Raw genomic sequence first — 19,500 nt, forward strand, 5'->3', positions numbered from 1 at the left:
CCAGTGGTTAAGGATCCACCTGCCAATGCAGGGGACATGGGTTCAACCCTTGGTCAGGGAACTAAGGTCCCACATACCGTAGGGCAACTAAGCCCACATTCCTCAACATCCAGAGCCCACGCACTCTGGAGCCCGCATGCCACAACTAGAGAGAAGCCTGAGCGCCACAAGGGAAGATCCTGTGTGCCATAACGAAGACCCAGTGCAGCCAAAAACAAACACTTTTTTTAAAAGACTTTTTAAAAATCTATAATAAGATATACTACTTCACACCCACTAGGCTATTATAAAAAATAAAAGTGTGGATGAGGATATAGAGAAATTGGAACTTGTGTACTATTAGTGGGAATTTATGTAGCGCCACTGTGGAAAACAGTAAGACATTTTACAAAAAAAAAAGAAAAAAGATTTAAAATAGAAACACCATTTGACTGAACAATCCCACTCCAGATATTTACCAAAAAGAATTAAAAGCAGGGTCTCAAAGAGGTATTTGTACACCCATATTCATAGCAGCATTATTCGTAACAGCAGGAAGCAACACAAGTTTTCATCAAGAGATGAACGAATACACCAGGTGAGTTCTATACATACAATGGAATACCATTCAGTCTTTAAAAGGAAAAGTTCTGCAATATGCCGCGACATGGATGAACCTGCAGGACAGGATGCTAAATGAAATAAGCCAATCACAAAAAGACAAACATGCTTTGATTCTACTTATATGAGATACTTATTCTGTCAAATTCATAGAGGCCAGAAAGTAGACGGGTTGCCAGCAGTTGAGGTATGGGAGAATAATGGGGAGTGAGTGTTAAATGGGTACACAGCTTCAGTTTTACATGGAAAGAGTTATGAAGATGGATGTTGGTGATGGTTGCAACAATATGATAAATATATCTAATACCAGTGAACTATATACTTTGAAAAGGTTAAGATGATAAACTTTACATTATATATATATAATGTATATATTTTTATATATTATATATGTAATATATTATCATATATTACATTATATATTAATATTATATTATATATATTGCTATGATTTTGAAAATTGAAAAAAGTTATAAAATATCTTAAATCCCATAATGGAGAGACTCTGGGATACTTTGAAAACATTGTAAGAAAATTCTATAAATTCTGATAGCGTGTCATCTCGGTATACTATTAGAAAGGCAGATGTAAATTTTTTTTTGTTTCTGTTCCCTAAACCAGTCACTCATAGTTCATGTGTGTAATCTTTGCCATAGCTGGGTCCCACCTGTTCTGGTATTTACTTAAGAGCTGACAGAAGTGCTAAAGTGTCTACTGTGAGTATCCATGGAAAAAACACCATGGTCCTCCCACGGAGCTCTCAGCACAGAGTATAGCACACAGTAGGTGCCGGGTAAATGATGGGTAAACGACTACTGTCAACCTCTGGTCCCAGGCAGGTGATAGGAGGCCCAGTCCTTGGGGACAAGGTGATGCTGTCCTAGATGGGGGCAGCCTGGTCCAGTTGGAAAGGGCACAGGAAGTCTTCAAGGGAGGGACTTCATAAAGCCAGAGGCAGGCAGGTAGAGAGGCTGGCAAGGGCTCAACTGGGCGTTAAAAAGGTACGTAAATCGGAAATATACTTGTCTCTTGGGAGATCACCCTGGACAAGCCTCTGTCCTGCTGCAGAAGCCGCCCCTCTGGCCATCAACCAGGCTCCTCACCAGCCCCTGGGGACCCTCCAGTGCACCACGGCCCCAGGGCCTGTCCTTTGATGGTCTCCATGGTCAGAGGGGGCTTCAAGGGGTCACAGCATCCTCTTGACACTCTCTGTCCCTCCCAGCACTCAGTGGACCTGGGAGCCACACATATCCAACCTGGTATTATCCCACAGTTTTTATGAAAATTATTATTAGTAAGAATGTTATTAAAGCACCATACTGAGGTTTGATGAAAAGTGAACCCCAGAGACACCCCACTTCCTCCCCTAAATGCCTCTCCCAATCTCACTCTTCCAGTCATCCTACAACTTTTCTTCCAAAAATTTGTCTTTTAACATTATTCAAAGTATTTTTTTTTTTTTAGAAAATTTTATGTGCAAAGTTAAATCAGTCTTTTCCTTTGTAGCATCTAAGTTGTATGTGTTGTTAGGAGGGTCCTGCCCAGTTCCAAGATTACAACAATATATTCCTATACTTCCTTCTAGTAATTTTATAATTTATATATGATGTATATACATACCTACACACTGTGGATATAGATATGAGCTCTTTGGTGCACACACATAAGATTTAAATGTGTAAAAGCTTTATAATGCATCTGAAATTTATTTTTATGCCTGCTGCGAGGTAGGGATCTAGTTTAATTTTAAAACTTAATTGCTTCCTAGAAACCACAATACTTTATTCAATGATCCATCTTCCATCTGTAGCTTGGAAACAGAGTCCGTGCAGAGCCTCTGGGCTTCATCACTTCATTGGGTTCCCTGCTTTGTCCTGTATGAAACGGCACTCTTCAAGTTGCTCCAGCTTTGGAATGTGTGTTGGTATGTGCTATACTGAGTGTGTGCGCGCATGCTCAGTGACTCAGTTCTGTCTGACTCTGCAACCCCATGGACTATAGCCCTCCAAGTTCCTCTGTCCATGGGATTATCCTGGCAAGAATATTGGAGTGGGTTGCCATTTCCTCCTCCAGGAGCTATATTGAGTACCATCCTCTTTATTTCTGCTTTTCATACACTTCTCTTTCAAGACAAACCTTTTTTTTCTTTTTCTGGCAGCAATAGGTCTTATTTGCAGCCTGCAGACTTCTCTCTAGTTGAGGCATGTGGACTCAGTAGTTATGGGATGCAGGCTTAGTTGCCTCTCAGTATGTGACATCTTAGTTCTCTGACCAGGGATCTAACCCACATCCCCTCCATTGGAAAACTGGTCCTAACCACTGGACCACCAGGGAAGTCTGTCAAGGCAAACTTTAGAATCAGGTTGTCAAGTTACATTTTTTTTTAACAGCTAAATTTGCACTGGTTTTATGAATTCCTGGATGAAAACTAAGTGTCTTGGCCACATGTCAGCTCTTCTCCTTCCGGAATATGGGATCCTACTTCAACACCTTTAGTAAAGTGCCATTGCTTTCATCATATGAATTCTCAGCCTTTCTAGTCAGATTTTAGTTCCAGATATTTTAATCAGTTTTAGGCTGATTGTAAATGGGGTCTTTACCCTCAGGGACATTCTCTATGGTCAGAGCTGCTGTGGAAGAAAATCATGCAACCTCACTCCTCCATGGTCCTGTCCCTCGAGTTCTCCAGATGGACAAGCGTATCGTCCACAAACATTCCATAATGCACAGGTGTGCTTACACTCGTCTCCCCTCCTCCTCCTCACCGCAGGGACGAAGCCTCCTACAGACAAGGCGACTGAGGCACCGAGAGGTGGAGTCATTTCCCAAGGTTACGGAAGGGGCCGTGGAGGAGCTGCAGCACCAACCCAGACCTTCCGGGCCCAAAGGGCTTGCTCACCCGCCCAAGCCCTCTCACATCATTTCAAATTCCAGTCGGTTCAGGAGGACTGATTATGGAAGCGGAAGGGAGGCCAGGATTCCTGGGTCTGTCCCCGCTGTGCCCAGAAAGCAGCCTGCCCGTCCCACCCAACCCAGGCTGCTGAATCGGCGCACAGACCGCAGGGAAGGGCACAGCCAGGGGGCGCTCATTCCCGGGGTGGGGGTGGGGCTGCTCTTCCCCAGGACCCCGCACTGCAGGCAGCTCAGCCCCTTGCTTTATTCAGGTCCTCCTTACTCACCACCGTCCTCCCTTCACCTGCCCCAGAAGTGTCCTTTTCATGCCCCACAGCACCCGCCCTTCAAAATCTCTAGACCCTGGGTTGGGCATTGCAGTCCCCAGTGCCTTTGAACAACCCCACTGCACAGACAAGGAGATGGGCCCCTTGTGGCTCAGTCACCAAGTCGTATCTGACACTTTGCAACCACGTGGGCTGCAGCATGCCAGGCTCCTCTGTCCCTCACAATCTCCTGGAGTTTGCTCAAACTGATGTCCATTGAATCGATGATGCCATCCAACCATCTCATCCTCTGTTGTCCCCTTCTCCTGCCCTCAATCTTTCCCAACATCAGGGGCTTTTCCAATGAGTCAGCTCTTCACATTAGGTGGCCAGATTGGAGCTTCAGATTCAGTGTCAGTCCTTCCAATGAATATTCAGGGTTGATTTCCTTTAGGATTGACTGGTTGGATCTCCTTGCAGTCCAAGGGGCTCTCAAAAGTCTTCTCCAGCACCGCAATTCAAAAGCATCAATTCTTCGGCACTCAGCCTTCTTTATGGTCCAACTCTCACATCCATACGTGACTACTGGAAAAACCATAGCTTTGACTAGACAGAGCTTTGTCAGCAAAGTGATGTCTCTGCTTTTTAATATGCTAAGTTTGTCATAGCTTTTCTTCCAAGGAGCAAGCATCTTTTAATTTCATGGCTGCAGTCACCATCCACAGTGATTTTGGAGCCCAAGAAAATAAAGTCTGTCACTGTTTCCATTTTTTCCCCATCTATATGTCATGATGGACCCCTAGAGGGACCCAGAGCCATCCAAGGCCCACAGCATAGGCCTGCTCTGGTCAGAAGGGGCTTGGCTCTGGGGCAGCATCCTGCAGGAGAACAAAGGGGCCTCGTGACCCACCCCCATTCCCCACACCCATTCCAGGCCCACAGTGCACAAGGCTGGCCGCCCTCCCACCACCCGGCCCACCCACTAGACGGGAGCAGAGGAGTAGGCGGCCAGCCAGGGTGGGAGTTAACTCTCTGCGGTGACCAAGACAGAACCGGAGGTACAGAGCGCCAAATCACCCACCACGGTCCCTGGAGTGGCGCCTCCGGTAAGCCTAGCTCAAGCCCCAGGATTTTCATTAATCCTACTAATCCCTGAATGTCAGGCCAGGTAGGGCTGGGGCTGATGGGCAGGGCCTCCCTCCTGCAAGACTCAGAGCTCCCTGAACCAGTGATGAGGCAAAATCCTAGGCCCTGCCCCTGCCCTGAGCTCCCTCACCCTGTGACCTGGACAAAGTCTCGCTCTTAGCCTCAATTTCCGCATATGCGCCCAGGAGACATTAGTCCTCACCTCCTCCCAGAGGCCAGAGCAAACTGAGGCCCCCAGATCCTGGCATGGAAGGCCCTTGTCGATTGTGATGATGGCTATGAGCCCTTCACACAAAGTGGGGGAAATATTACGGCCTTTACTTCTCCAAACCAGAGCCAGCTCTGGGGAGGCACACAGCTCGGCCAGTGGGAAGCCCTTCAGTGGTTACAGTGGTTTCTCAGGCCACTTTCACCCTCCCAGGGCTCTGGGGATGACTCATCCCTACAGAGGAGGGATTGAGACTGCTGGTCACCGTGTGTCATGGTCAAGGTCCGGGAGCATAAACTGGAGCACCCCTATCCACCCCTCTTCCCCATTGTGGGGCCTACAGGCTTATGGGAAGCTCTAGGTAGCCTGGAAGGCTGGCCCAGACTCCAGAGTCCTAGAACCCCCTCCATCCTGGGTGTGTGGACACCACCTGGTCTTGCCTCTCTCTCTGGTAAAGAGCCTCCTGCTCTGTTCAGTTCTCAGACACTGGCCCTGGGGCAGTTCCCTGGGGCTGGGCTCCAGGAGGGGTCTGTCCCCAACACTCAGCCCCAAGTCCTTTGAGTCCCTCAGCTTTGGCAGTGGGTCTGGAGTCAGAAAGAGGAGGAGAGGGAGGCCTCATTCACCCCCCAGAGCTCAGAACAGCAGACCTCCCGGGGACCTCTCCCTTCTTCACCTGCCAGTTTGTCTTCCATCAATGCTACCAACCCACCACGTGGCCAAGTGAGGACATCCCCTCCAGAAAGTCCCTCTGTGACAGGAAGGAAAGTCTCAGGTGACCCTTCAAAAGAGCACAGATACATCAGGCAACATCCTAGGATACCTGAGACCTGGGCTTTGCAAAGGAAGGGAGAAATAAAAATGACCCTAATAAGCACCCTTCATGGAGGGCTTGCCCTGCTGGACCTGTAGATGGGAACTCGCTGTACCACCCCCTGTCCTCTTCTCCCAGCAGCCCCTCGAAAGAGGTACAACTTTGGGAAACCAGAGGGATGTGGCCTGCATGTGGTCACACAGCTGAAGAGTTGCAGGGCAGGAAGTCCAGCCTGGCTATCTAGCTCTGCAGTCACGGCTGACGGGGTGTCCAGGAAAGGAAGGGCTGGTGATAGGGGTCCGTAGTGCGCACTAGTCTCTCCTGTGGCCCCTGTGAGAAGCTGGGGGAACACGGTTTGGCATCCTCACTGCCTCCCCCCTCATCACCTTCCTGGACAGAACTGGGCCAGAGCAGGAAGTAAACGTGGATGCCACCCAAGGAAGGATGTTCTAACAGTCCCAACTCTGCAAGGACTGAGCCCCCTGTCCCAGGAGGTATGCAAGCCAGGTGGGATGAAGTTGGGAGACAGGATTGAGAGACCTGGATTCTTTGGATTCTCTCACCAGGCTTAGAGGTGTCTCCTTCCTCCTCCACTCTGAGAGGTCTTCAGCCCTAGACTATCGAGTGTCACCCACTGAGAACACTGTCTTTTATTTTAATCTTTTAAATCACCAAGAGGGTCTGCCTAGCTTTCCAGACGGAACTGGGAGAGATTTAGTCCTGGCATATGGTCACCCAGCCTGTGTGGGGCGAGAACACAAAGGCACCCAGGAGAGGGAAGCCGGGCTTAAGCGTCAGCCTGGCCTGGGTACAGACCCACTCTGGCTTCCATGCTGGATGACCCTGGGCAAGTTACTTCCCCTCTTTGAGCCTCAGTTCCCTTCTGTAAAATGGGGAGAAGATGACTACCTCCCTGGGAGTTCAGTAGGACTTGCCGTGTACAGGGCCTCAGGACAAAAACCAGTGGGCAAGACAGTCTCTCCCCTACAGTCAGCTCTGCACATCGGCACCCCCCACCTTCACCCCCTTGCCCTCTGATCAGCTTCACCATCACCGCTCAGAGCAGCCTCCCCTCAGCTCCGGCTCTGCTTCAATCCCACCACGTTGCGCTCTGGCTCCAGCCCCTGCGGCGGCTCCCGTCTCACTCAGAGTCACTCCAGATATGTTTTCCTGGTCTCCAAGGTCCCACCTTCCTGGCTGACCTCCTCTCCTCCGCTGCTTCCCTCTCCCTGCTCACTCACACCACCCACCACAGCACCCCCAGGGCTTGTGAAGCCCCTGCCCCAGGCTTCGGCCTGTCGCTTGCCAGACAGCCACACCAGGTGTCCTGAGAGGAGGGAGTCTCCTCCCCACGTCCCCTTGCCTCGGGGAGCATGACCGCGAATCAGAGGTGGGGTCAATCCCAAGGCCAGTGGAGCTTCAACATCTGAGAACATTTATTTTCCTCTCCAGGACTCTGGTGAAGAAGGTTGGCTTCACCAGATGGCAGAGTGGGGAGAGCCAGGGCGAGGTCTGTGCCCTCTGGGCCTGGCAGAGGGTAAGCCAGGGACAGACAGGACCTCATGAGCCTGGTGGCCCTGCTGGCGGACTGGAGAGAGGATGGGCCACCTCAGAGCCTGCTGTGGGAGGACAGAGGTGGGCCTTCAGAGGCCTGGAGAGCAGCCTGAGGGAGCGGCCATGGGGCAGGGAAGTCACCAGCCTCTGCAGGATGTGCCCGGATACCTGGGACAGGTCCGCGGGGGAGGACAGGATTCAGGAGCGGACAGGGGCTACAAAAAGGATTGGGAGGGCTGGGACCGTGAGGATGGGGCCAGGCCAGACGCCAGGAGCCCAGAGCCCGAGGCTGACAGCGAGGGTGAGGAGGGCGAGGAGGCCGTGGTGGTGAGCAAGCTGGCCAGATGCTCAGGCGTGGTCTCCCTGTAGGGACCCAGGTCCTTCCGGATGCGCTGGGTCACCAAGAGGGTGAGCCAGCTCTGCTGGTCCAGGACTTTTTGCGTCTTGAAGGCAGGGTTCTGGGTGGATGCCAGCTCATTGAAGTGCAGGCTCTGGTAGATCTGAGGTGAGATCTGCAGGGAACAGAGCAGGGGAGCGTGGGGAACAGCAGGGAGCAAGAGCAGGTTCCTGGGGAGGACAGACTCAGGGCTTCCTGTGAGAGAGGAGCCGTCCCCAGAGTTGCACTCCTGTCGCTGATGACCTGGGAGGGACAAGGAGGCCTAGAATGCTGCAGTCCGCGGGGCCACAAAAAATAAAGGACATGACTTAGCAACTGAATGGCAACACTAGAGATGACCACACTCGGCCGGGCAGTGAGCCCACTGGGCACCAGGCCCAGCCCCCGGCCCTCCTCTTGGTGCTGCCAACAGTCCCGTGAGGTCAGTGCTGGACCGTCCCCATCTTACAGTGAGGCCTCAAGCTGGACCCTGAGTGGGGCTCGAATGCAAGGAGCTCTCCAGACATGCCCCCACCTCTCCCAGCAGCACTCGCCACGCTGTGCTGGGAGGCCCATCTCCAGGAAAGGGCAAGGAAGCCAAGTTCCCTTTTGGCACTGACCCCTCCCCAGCCTGGGGCCAGGGGGCTGCCTTTGAGTCCACACCCCAGAAGATGGGAGCTCCTCTGAGGAGGAGAGAGAGGTTGAGAGAGGCTGGGATCTGCCCAAGCAAGAGGCAGGATGGGACTCCAGGCTGGTCTTTCCAAAATCCCTGGTCCCTTTCTCTCCCCAAGGACAGGCCTGTTCCACCCTCTCTGTTTCTTGCTGACTGTGTGCCTAGCACCGTGAGGCCCTGTGTCTGCTCCAGAATGGCACCTATTGCAACCCCATGGACTGCAGCCCACCAGGCTCCTCTGTCCATAGGATTTTCCAGGCAAGAATGCTGGAGTGGGTTGCCATTTCCTTCTCCAGGGGATCTTCCCGACCCGGGGACCGAACTGGGGTCTCCTGCACTGCAGGCAGGTTCTTTATCGATTAAGCTACAAGGGAAGCCCAACAAACAAGCAGACTCTGGGAAATGCTTTGAAGGCGATCAACAGGTTTCAGGTCCACAAACAACCTCTTCCCATAGGCTTGATGAAGTTTGTCCTCAAGGATAAAAACTGTGTCCATGGCCTCAAGCAGGGCCTTGGCAAACAAACCAGCCAGACCAGCTTCATCCCAGAGCTGCCTATGGCCCAGAATCCTGTTAAGGAAAGGTGAGCCCCTCACTCACACTGGAGGGCCATGTGGGATGATGGAGGTGGGACCCCCCAGCCTCTAGGCCCAGCATCTCAGGGAGATAACCCCACCCTGACTCACCTGGTGCTTCATCCAGCCATACTGCACGTTGGTGAACAGGAGTCCAGGGCTCCGCGACCGCTCTTTGGGCTTGTATGCTGCTCCCAGGACTTTGCTCTCCTGCAGGGGTCCCAGGCAAGGGTGAAGGCTCGGGGCTGAGGGTTGAGGGCTCCCCTACCCACTCAGTGCCCCGCCCAGCCTCACCTTCTTGCCCTTGGATTCCCACTTGCACCAGGTATCCTCAATGTCTTCCGGGGAGCGCTTTCCAGTCCATGGGGATGTCGGGGTTATCTTTTGCAGCCTGGCCCAGGCTTTAGCCTCCGTGTCTGCCTTCCCATTCAGCAGATCCAAGAGGACTACCTGTTCCCGCCGCTGGTACATCAGGGCCTCAGCAAGATCTCGCTCCTCCCTGATGTGAGGGGCTTTCCTTCACAAGATGCCCTCTGTACCCTCCCCAGGCAGGTTTCTCCTTTCTGGGCTGGATCCTCTCCAACCTTCTCATCCCTCCCCTGAGGCTATACAGCCCAGGGCCCATCAGTGGGCAAGTGTTCAGCTAACACTAACAAAGCCCTGCTTATCCTGGCCTCCAACAAGTCCTGTGATACCTCCCACCAACCGACATCCTCTTCTATGGAGGCCTGACACCCCATCCAGACTTCCTCTGGGCCTCCCCTTAAAGAACATCTAAACGTCCTCTCCCTGCAAGGGGAACCTTGCCTCTGTCTTGTTGATATATCCTGACAGGACTGTAAAAGCCTAAGTCTTGACAGGAGCATAGGAGCCACGAGGACTCCATGGTGCCTGACAAACTCTTACTTACATGTCAAAACCCAACTCCAAAATCTCTATTCTATGAAGCCTTCCTTACTTGCTCCACCCAGTCAGGTAATTATCCTCTGAGCCAAGCTTGTCTTAACAGTCCTATTGTTTACCACATAGAACTGTAGCCATGGGTTACATATTCATCTCCCTCAGTGGACTGGGAGTTCTCTGAGGCAGGACCTATGTCTGGATAGTTTTGGATGTCCAGAACCTAGCACAACCTGGCAGTCAGCAGGACCTCAATATTTTTTGAATGACCCAAAGCTATGGTTTTTCCAGTAGTCATGTACAGATGTGAGAGTTGGACCATCTCTCAGAAGACTGAGTGCCAAAGAACTGATGCTTTCAAACTATGGTGCTGGGGAAGACTCTTGAGAGTCCCTTGGACGCAAGGAGATCAAACCAGTCAATCCTAAAGGAAATCAGTCCTGAATATTCACTGAAGGACTAATACTGAAGCTCAAGCTCCAAAATTTTGGCCACTTAATGCAAAGAGCTGACTCACTGGAAAAGACCCTGATGCTGGGAAAGATGGAAGGCAGGAGGAGAAGGGGACAACAGAGGATGAGATAGTTGGATGGCATCACTGACTCAATGGACATGAGTTTGAGCAAACTCTGGAAGATAGTGAAGGACTGGGAAGCCTGGTGTGCTGCAGTCCATGGGGTCACAAAGAGTTGGACATGACTTAGCAACTGAACAACAAAAAATTTATCTGAGACTTGGTCAGGAATAGGGATAGAGCACAGGTGGAGGAGGAACCTGTAGAGGAAAGAACAGGTAGCAAGCAACCTGCCTCCCCCGACTCAGAGAAATAACACACATGTCAAGACCAGAACCCTGGGCTCTCCCAGCAGGGGCCTCCAGAGCCTGCTGCTAGAGCACGGTCCCCATCTAAGGAATTGGGGCTTTATGTTTTCTGGTTTTCACTGCTCGATCTTACAGCTGATCTGGGCTAGAATGGAGCCTTGGGCTCTGAGGCCACAGCCACCACCTGTAGAGTCGAGTTACCTGCAATTCCCACGCCTGTGACATTCTGAAGGCCCTACCTGAATATGCCCAGCACTACCCTACAAGGGAGGCCTCCTGGGATCCAGACCAGAGTTAACCAGTTTACCAGTGACCAATGACCATTGTGATAACTCACTGCAGCTCTAGATGGAAGGTCTTCTCATTGGAGTCGAAGAAGTCACCCTCCTTCTTTAATCTTTTATTTAGTTCACCATCAGTCATCATTGGGGTATCCTGCAGCCTTTTCCAAACACTCAGGCCAAACGTCCCTGTGATTTAACCAGAGCCAGTTCAGTAGCAAGGACTGGCCAGCCACTCCCTCCTCTAAATACTCTGTCCCTCACCATCCACCCTCAAGCGGCAGCCAGCAATCCCTTATTCCTGGCCTACACCTGACTATGCCCAACATATCCCAGGCATTATGCTAGCTACTTGGCAAATATCTGGAGGAGTCAGACCCTAACCCTAGGGTGTACTTGGAGTTCAGGTTTAAAGCATCCTGCCCCACATATAGGCTGAGATGGAGAAGGTGCTATGGCAATGACTGAATAGTCCTCAGACAGGCTTTAAGTGGCTCACACATAAAATGGCAATGGTACAAGACTGCAGGCATCTATCAGTCACCTATCAGATGTGAGGTTAGGAATGAGTCTGTGGAGGATCAGGGCTGGGGTAGAAAGTAGGTAGTAAGAATAGAGAAATATGAGTCCTACTTCTGGGCAGGGCATAGTGAGTTGTAGGCCATTTTCACGCTGCAGAATTCTTTTTAATTAAGAAAAACAAAGCAGATGTGTTACAAAGTCATATTTTTACAAATCACTGGAGAAGAATAAGATATCATCTCACACCAATCAGAATGGCCATCATCAAAAAAAACAGATAATGTTGGTGAGGATCTGGAACAAAAGGAACCCAGGTACACTATTTGTGGGAATGTAAATGAATGCAGCTACTGTGAAAAACAGCATAAGGGGTTCTCCAAAACTAAAAACAGGACTACCATACAATCTAACAACTCCACTCCTGAGAGCTTAGAGACTATGACTCAGTCATAAAAAAAGAGAACTCTTGCCATTTGTGACAACATGGGTGGCTCTAGAAAGTACTGCGTTAAGTAAAACAAGTCAAAGATAGACAAATGCCTCATGATCTCATTTATATAACCTAGAAAACAAAACAGACAAATGAAACAAACAAAAACAGACTTAGAGATACATATGGGGTCGCAAAGAGTCGGACACGACTGAGCGACCGAACTGAGCCGAACTGAACTGAGGGACAAATGAGCAGTTGCCACATGGAAAGAAGATTGGGGCCTGCAATTGCTTAAGTTCTGGGGGTTGGGCTAGAAAGACAGGATGAGCTCACTAGGAGTCAAGAGTCTCACTGGAAGAAGAAGTCAACAACACAGCAGGCATTACCCTGGAATCAACTGAACACAGAAGGAAACCAGGGCTCCTGGAGCTGCAATCCAGCCCCAACCCAGCTCACTTCCTAACTGCACTGAGACGAGAAGTGCTGTGCAGAGGAAAGAGCAACGCACTGGAGGAAAATCATATCAGCTTCAGTCTTTACAATTTCTTTTCTACAAAGTTCAGGAAAGTTCAGCTTGATTTGGGTTGGGTTTTTGTTTGGTTTGGTTTCATTGGAGTTTTTCTATACATGACATGTGAAAAGGCAAGAAAATATAACCAATAATCAAAAGAAGAAATAGGCATTAGAATCAGACTCACAGATAATTCAGACATTGGAGTTAATAGATAAATACTTTAAAACAACTATTGTAAAAATGTTAAATAAAATAAAGGAAAATATGAATAGAATGGAGGAAAAGAAGCAGAATTTCAACCATTAATCGAAATTTGCAGAAAAAAATCAAATGAGTGTTCTAGAACTAAAAAATACAGTATCTGGATGGACTTAATAGTAGGCTGCGCTTACTCTTTGGAAGAAAAGTTATGGCCAACCTAGATAGCATATTGAAAAGCAGAGACATTACTTTGCCAACTAAGGTCCGTCTAGTCAAGGCTATGGTTTTTCCTGTGGTCATGTATGGATGTGAGAGTTGGACTGTGAAGAAGGCTGAGCACCAAAGAATTGATGCTTTTGAACTGTGGTGTTGGAGAAGACTCTTGAGAGTCCCTTGGACTGCAAGGAGATCCAACCAGCCCATTTTGAAGGAGATCAACCCTGGGATTTCTTTGGAAGGAATGATGCTAAAGCTAAAGCTCCAGTACTTTGGCCACCTCATGCGAAGAGTTGACTCATTGGAAAAGTCTCTGATGCTGGGAGGGATTGGGGGCAGGAGGAGAAGGGGATGACCAAGGATGAGATGGCTGGATGGCATCATGGACTCGATGGACGTGAGTCTGAGTGAACTCCGGGAGATGGTGACGGACAGGGAGGCCTGGCGTGCTGCGATTCATGGGGTTGCAAAGAATCGGACACGACTGAGCGACTGAACTGAACTGAACTGAATACAGGAGACAAGATTAATGAACTGGAAGGCAGGTCAGTAGAAAATATCCAAAATGGGATGCAGAAATAGGAAAAAAATAAAATGTAAAGAACAGAAGAGAGAATGAGAGACAGGGGACAACTATAAAATATATAACTGATCAATAAATGTATGATCAATAAATAAATAGATATTCAACCTCACTATTATTCAAGGATTCAAATTAAAACCACAATAAAATGCCACTACATATTCACCAAAATGGCTAAAATTTAATGCAATGACTATATCAAATGGTTACAAAGTTATGACACAGTAAGAGTTGCTGTATGCAGCTGGTGAAAGAGTGAAAACTGGAAAGCACTTTGAAAGATAGTTTAGCAGTATCTACTGAGACTGAGTGTGTATACTCTGTGGTTCAGCAATTCCATTATAAATACATATCTAACAGAAATGCATACACTTGTTCAAAAAAACCTGTATGAGGGTGTTCATAGCAGTGTTTGTTTTTAATAGCCTAAAATAGCCCTAATGCCCAGCAACAGTAGCACAGAGAAAGTATGGTATCAACAACAGAATACCACTCAGCAGTAAGAATGAATGAGCTGCTATAGTTAATGAATGGCTAAATGGCACAAACATACGGTGTTTGAGAGAGAGAAGTCAGACACAAAGGAGAAACTATCAAATGATTCCATTTAGACAAAGTTCAAAGCCAGACTAATATAAGCTTTGCATTTAGGAATCAGAACAGTGGTTACTTTTGGAAAGGTGTAGGTAGAGACAGTGGGGTCAGGAGGTGAGGGAAGCCCTGAGTGCTGGTGATGTTCTGTTTCTTGATACAATGGTGGTTATATGGCTATATGTTTACTTCCTGAAAATTCACTAAGCTGAGAATACTTTTGGTTTGTGCCGTTTTCATTACATATGTTATACCTCAAGAATTAAGTTTATTTTTTAAAAGAGAATGGACTGTACCTTATCAGATATATGATCTGATATGCAAAGGCAAATAGTTTAGCAGGTGAGTGAATGAGCGGATGGACAGACTGCTGAATGGACAATTGGACAGACTCATACCTTGTGTACTATTTGAAGAAAGACAGCTGCTATGGTCTGAAACTCCCACCTCATGGGATATGAGGTTTATGCCAGCTTGTGGTCTAACAGGGTCAGGGTCAGGAAGGGCCATGGGGCATGACTGAGCTTCAGCAGGACCGTCCATACCAATGGCGTCACCAGAGAGTTTCCAAGCCTTGACGTCCCGGTCCTGGCCAGCACTGATAACCAGCTGGAGGCTGTCCACATATAGGATGTCTGCCACACTATCCAAATGGGCCTTCCAGGTAATCAGAAGCTGGGGTGGAATCAGGGAAATGGTCTGGCTGGCCTCAACCTACAGGGGACAGTGCAAGAGAATTAATTAAACTCCCAAGACACTGGCTCTTCAGAGGGCACCCAGGGCTGGAGGTAGCAGAGGCTTCTGGAAGGAAATCGGACATGGGCCAGGGTTCTAGCTCTAGATACACCCCTACATGAACTTTCTGGTGACCTTAGGTAAATCCAAGCACTTCTCTGGCCCTCAATGGTCCCTTCAGTAAAATCATTAAAAAAAAAAAAATTGCATATCGTTGTATTGCTTGCCAGCTTCCTGTGTACAGATTATTTCATTTGCACATCAGAATAACCTTATGGGATGTGTATGAGTCTCACCACTGCAGAGAGGAGAGAAGTGAGAGTCAGAAACATTCAGTAACCAGTCCAGAACCACACAGCTAGAAAGTGATGGGGCTAGACAAGAACCCAGGTCTTTTTTTTTTCAAGATATTTAGTTGGGCATCAGGCATGGAATAGGGTGAGAAATGGAGTGATATGTCACATTGTACTATGAAAGAATAAAATCCTACTTAATTGGAAAATGAGTGTAAATATCCAAGACCATTTTCAAATAAAACAAAATTAATGAAGGAGGACATGTTTTATCATACTCAAGTATGTTACATCACAGTAATAAAAACTAGACAATGGAAGACAATATCTCAGAAACCAACCCAAATATATATTAAAAGCATTGATAAATGACAAGAATGGTAGGAAATTGGTGGTAACAGAGAGAACAGGATTCAATCAACAGTGTTGGAATTCCTGATAAACTAAGTAGTGAAACTTAAATCATTGTCTTATATCTTATAAGTAAACACTAGAAGGGTAGAAGAATCCTTTTTAATGAAACCATAAAATATTGAAGAGAAAGGATGACTATTATCTCGGAATTATTATCTCTGATAAGGAAGTGATAAGCAACAGGAAATATCACAATGGGAAGAAAAACTGACCACCAAAAAATATGTTGTAATTTAAAACTCATCATAAATTAAAAGGCAAATGACAAACTGGCGGGAGGAGATGTTTGTAATACATATGACAAGCAATGAGTTAATATCTTTTAATACATTTTAAGATGATTGTACATCATTTATAAAAGATGGTCACCACAAAAGAAAAATGGACCAAGGACATGAAGAGGTAATTCACAAGATATATATAGCCAATAAAATAAGGACAGATGTCAATATAAGCAGATATTTTCATAAAATCAAAAGAAACTATTTATATCTAAAAATCAACTAAAAGTTTTTTTTTCACTTTAAACATTTATTTATTGAATGCCTTTTATATCTATCAGGGGGCGTTCACTCAGATAAATACTGTTAATGATAAAAACTTCATGCTGTCAAGGATAAAGCAAAACAAACTAATAAAGTGAAAACCTATATAAACTTTCTGGAATGCAGTATGGCAGTACACATTAAAGGCCTTAGATTTACGTCCTTTTACATGGGATAAATTATCAGATGTGTAGATAAACAACTACAAACAAAGATTTGTAAAAAAAAAAAAAAAAGAATATTTGCTCTATCATTTGTATAGCTTTTAAACACAGTTTTATTGAAATACAATTCACATACAATGTACCTATTTAAAATGCTGGCTTCAGTGGCTTTTCATATATTCAGAGTTGCAACCATCAACATAAGCGATTTTAGATGGTTTATCACCAGTTGACCTATATTCTTGCCAGTATTTGGCATTGTCTGTCCTTTCAGTTTTAGTCATTCTGGTAGATAAGCAGTGATATCACCTTTTAGTTTTAATTTGCATTTTCCTGACAACTAAGGAAAAGGTGCTCAAATTCACTAGTCATCAGGGAAATATCCAGTGATTTCTGAACTGTATAGATGCATTATCTGGGCTTCCCAATGTGGCCTTATTGGTAAAGAACCCGCCAGGAGACACAAGACACACAGGTTCAATCCCTGGGTTGAGAAGATCTCCTGCAGGAGGGCATGGCAACCCACTCCAGTATTCTTGCCTAAAGAATCCCATGGAAAGAGAAGCCTGGCAGGCTACATCCATAGCGTCACAAAGACTGGGACATGACTGAAGCGACTTAGCACACACACAAATGCATTACCTACTCAAGAAAATACATATATATTTTCATTATTTTTTAAAGGAGTTTATGACCTCAGGCCTTCATTGCAAAGATCAAAGCCCATGGAAGGTGTGCATATGTGTGTGTGTATACCTGTGTACGCACATGAGTGTATTTGGTGTGTGCATATTCATGTTTCACTGGTTAATAGTGACTTCTGGTGAGTAGAAAACCTTTTCCACATCAATAAGACAACCTTGGACAGAAAACATGAAAGATTCCGAACCTCAGTGTGAGTACCATGGTCCCAACTCATTGGTGGGGCTCAGAGGCACTTTTCTCAGCAATTGTCCAGTAATCATCCTACCTTTTTCTCCTCCGGGGGACTGTAGTTTGGGAGGCTGACCTGAATCCGTTCAGAAATTAAGAACCGAAACTTGTTGATCTCACTAGTTTGGTTCGTCTGCTTGTCAGAATGTGTACAGTAATCCTTGATGTCCCAGATCTAGGCATAAATCATGGATTAGTAGCCCAGCACTCCTTGACCCCCAACACTGACTCACACTGAAGGTCCCTCCCAGACCATTTCTCTTCACCTCAGGGGGCTGGTTCTTACTCACACCCCCAAGGAGACCATGGCATCTTCTAGGCCAGACCTTTAGCTAGCGTACAGGGAGAGTATGACAGACCCAAGGATGGGACATTCACACCTCACATCACCACAAAGCACAAAATCAGCTCCTGAGACAGCTGATCACAGATTAGATGCACAGCCGGGGGTAAGGGAGTAGCAGGAAGAGAATTCTAAAGCCCAGGACCCACAGGAAGGCTTCTGGGCGGGGCACCTCCTGACCAAGCCCTCCCTCACTTCCCTGGGCCCACGAGGGCAGGAGAGGACTCTGAAGTAACCCACCCCACCACCCACTGTGGTACAAGTGAAACGAGTGCCCAGAGGGCATAGGGACTGGGCGAGGACCACCGATGGCAAAGAGGAGGCCAGAGCTTGGCTCATGCCAGCGCCTCGATCCCAGTGCCAGTTCTCCCTCACCTTGATGCATCCTTTGCAATCCCCTGTGACAAGAATCCAGTCATTTTGATCCGTGGCCATGGCACCCACAACCACGTCCCCCTTGTCTACAGAGTCCACAGGGAACTTGCCCAGCAGGCCTCCGCTCCCGTGGATGGACCAGGCATAGATGTAACCGTCCATGCAGCTGCTCAGCAGGGCAGCCGAGTGTGGCAGGCGAGGCCTGGTCTGTAAGAAGATTATCTGTGCGAGAGAGGCGAACCCGCTCAGGAGTGCTGGGAGCCGGAGCTCCCCTGTGGCACAGTGCTGAGACGCCTGGGCAAGGAGCCACACCCACCTGGCCCCCCAGTTTCCTAGATGGCCAGTGAGAACAGTGATGGAATACCACCTTACCTACCCAGTTGGTGACCAGGAACGTTTGGCCAGACTATGAGCTCCCCAAGGACGGGGATTTGCATCTTTTTTGTTCACGACTTTATCCCATATGACACTGCCTGACACATCATAATAGATCAATGAACGGTTACCAAATGAAGACATACAAGTTTGGTTTGTCCTAAGGCTCAAACAAGATTTTTCTAAAGACCTGTACTCAACTCAGAATGATGTAGAAAACAAACTCATTCCCCTTGATATATTTGTACAGTGAAATGCCAGGGTTCGATCCGTAGTCTGGGAAGATTCTACATGCCACAGAGCAACTCAGCCCATACGCCACAACTACTCAGCCCGTGCTCTAGTGCCCATGAGTCGGAACTACTGAAGCTGTGTGCCCTAGAGCCCACGCTGTGCAACAAGAGAAGTCAACGCAATGAGAAGCCTGTGCACCTCAACAAGGAGGAGCCTCTGCCTACTGCCTCTAGAGAAAGGCCCGGGCACAGCAAGGAAGACCCAGAGCAACCAAAAATAAAACTAACTAACTAATTTTTAAAAAGGTTAAAACCTCGATGTGACACCATGAAAGCTGATGAGGTGAAAATATTTCCAAGACACAACAGGCAAAAGATTCATTTCCAGAACATGTAGACAGCTCCAAGAAATTAACACAAAAAAGAATGGAAAAGGATATGAATATACATTTATTCCACTGAAGAAATGCAAATGTCTAACAAAGATATGAAAAGCTCAACATCACAAATAACCAAAGAAATATCAAGAGACAATATTTTCCACCTACCAGACTGGCAGAAACGAAGACAAGGCTGATGTCTAGAACTGGCTTAGTGTGAGGACAGAGGCAGACTCATGTACTATTAAAGAAATGTAAATTTAACAAATTTTTTAAACTAACAAAGGAATAAGCTGAATCCAAATCACTAATGAGAAAATATATCCATAATATAGTATATTTAAATTTTAAAAGCAAATGCACATAGCTATATAATTTAACATCACTCCCTTAAAAAAAAAAGACAAAGCTAAACCAACCCGTTCGTAGTGATTGTGACTACTGCTGTTGGGGGAAGAGATGGAGTACACAGTGAGAAACACGGACCTTGTATTTTTTGCTTTACACATATTTCTATTTTTTTTTAACCAATACTACATTTTTAAG

General features: G+C 47.3%; 1 protein-coding gene across 1 annotated transcript in view; it reads right to left on the minus strand.

Moving 5' to 3' along the window:
• Nucleotides 1-7,692: 7,692 nt before the first annotated feature.
• The window catches only part of EFCAB8 (EF-hand calcium binding domain 8), a 45,769-nt gene continuing 33,961 nt past the window's right edge, over nucleotides 7,693-19,500 (minus strand). The window contains exons 20-26 of the mRNA XM_040248767.1: nucleotides 17,967-18,188; nucleotides 17,286-17,423; nucleotides 14,710-14,878; nucleotides 11,161-11,293; nucleotides 9,391-9,600; nucleotides 9,213-9,306; nucleotides 7,693-7,989 (exon numbers count right to left, since the gene is read on the minus strand). Coding sequence (XP_040104701.1) covers nucleotides 7,693-7,989; nucleotides 9,213-9,306; nucleotides 9,391-9,600; nucleotides 11,161-11,293; nucleotides 14,710-14,878; nucleotides 17,286-17,423; nucleotides 17,967-18,188 — 1,263 coding nt within the window. The remainder of the gene's footprint in view (nucleotides 7,990-9,212; nucleotides 9,307-9,390; nucleotides 9,601-11,160; nucleotides 11,294-14,709; nucleotides 14,879-17,285; nucleotides 17,424-17,966; nucleotides 18,189-19,500) is intronic.

The sequence above is a fragment of the Oryx dammah genome, unplaced genomic scaffold, assembly GCF_014754425.2.
Source record: "Oryx dammah isolate SB20612 unplaced genomic scaffold, SCBI_Odam_1.1 HiC_scaffold_10, whole genome shotgun sequence".
Classification (NCBI taxonomy): Eukaryota; Metazoa; Chordata; class Mammalia; order Artiodactyla; family Bovidae; genus Oryx; species Oryx dammah.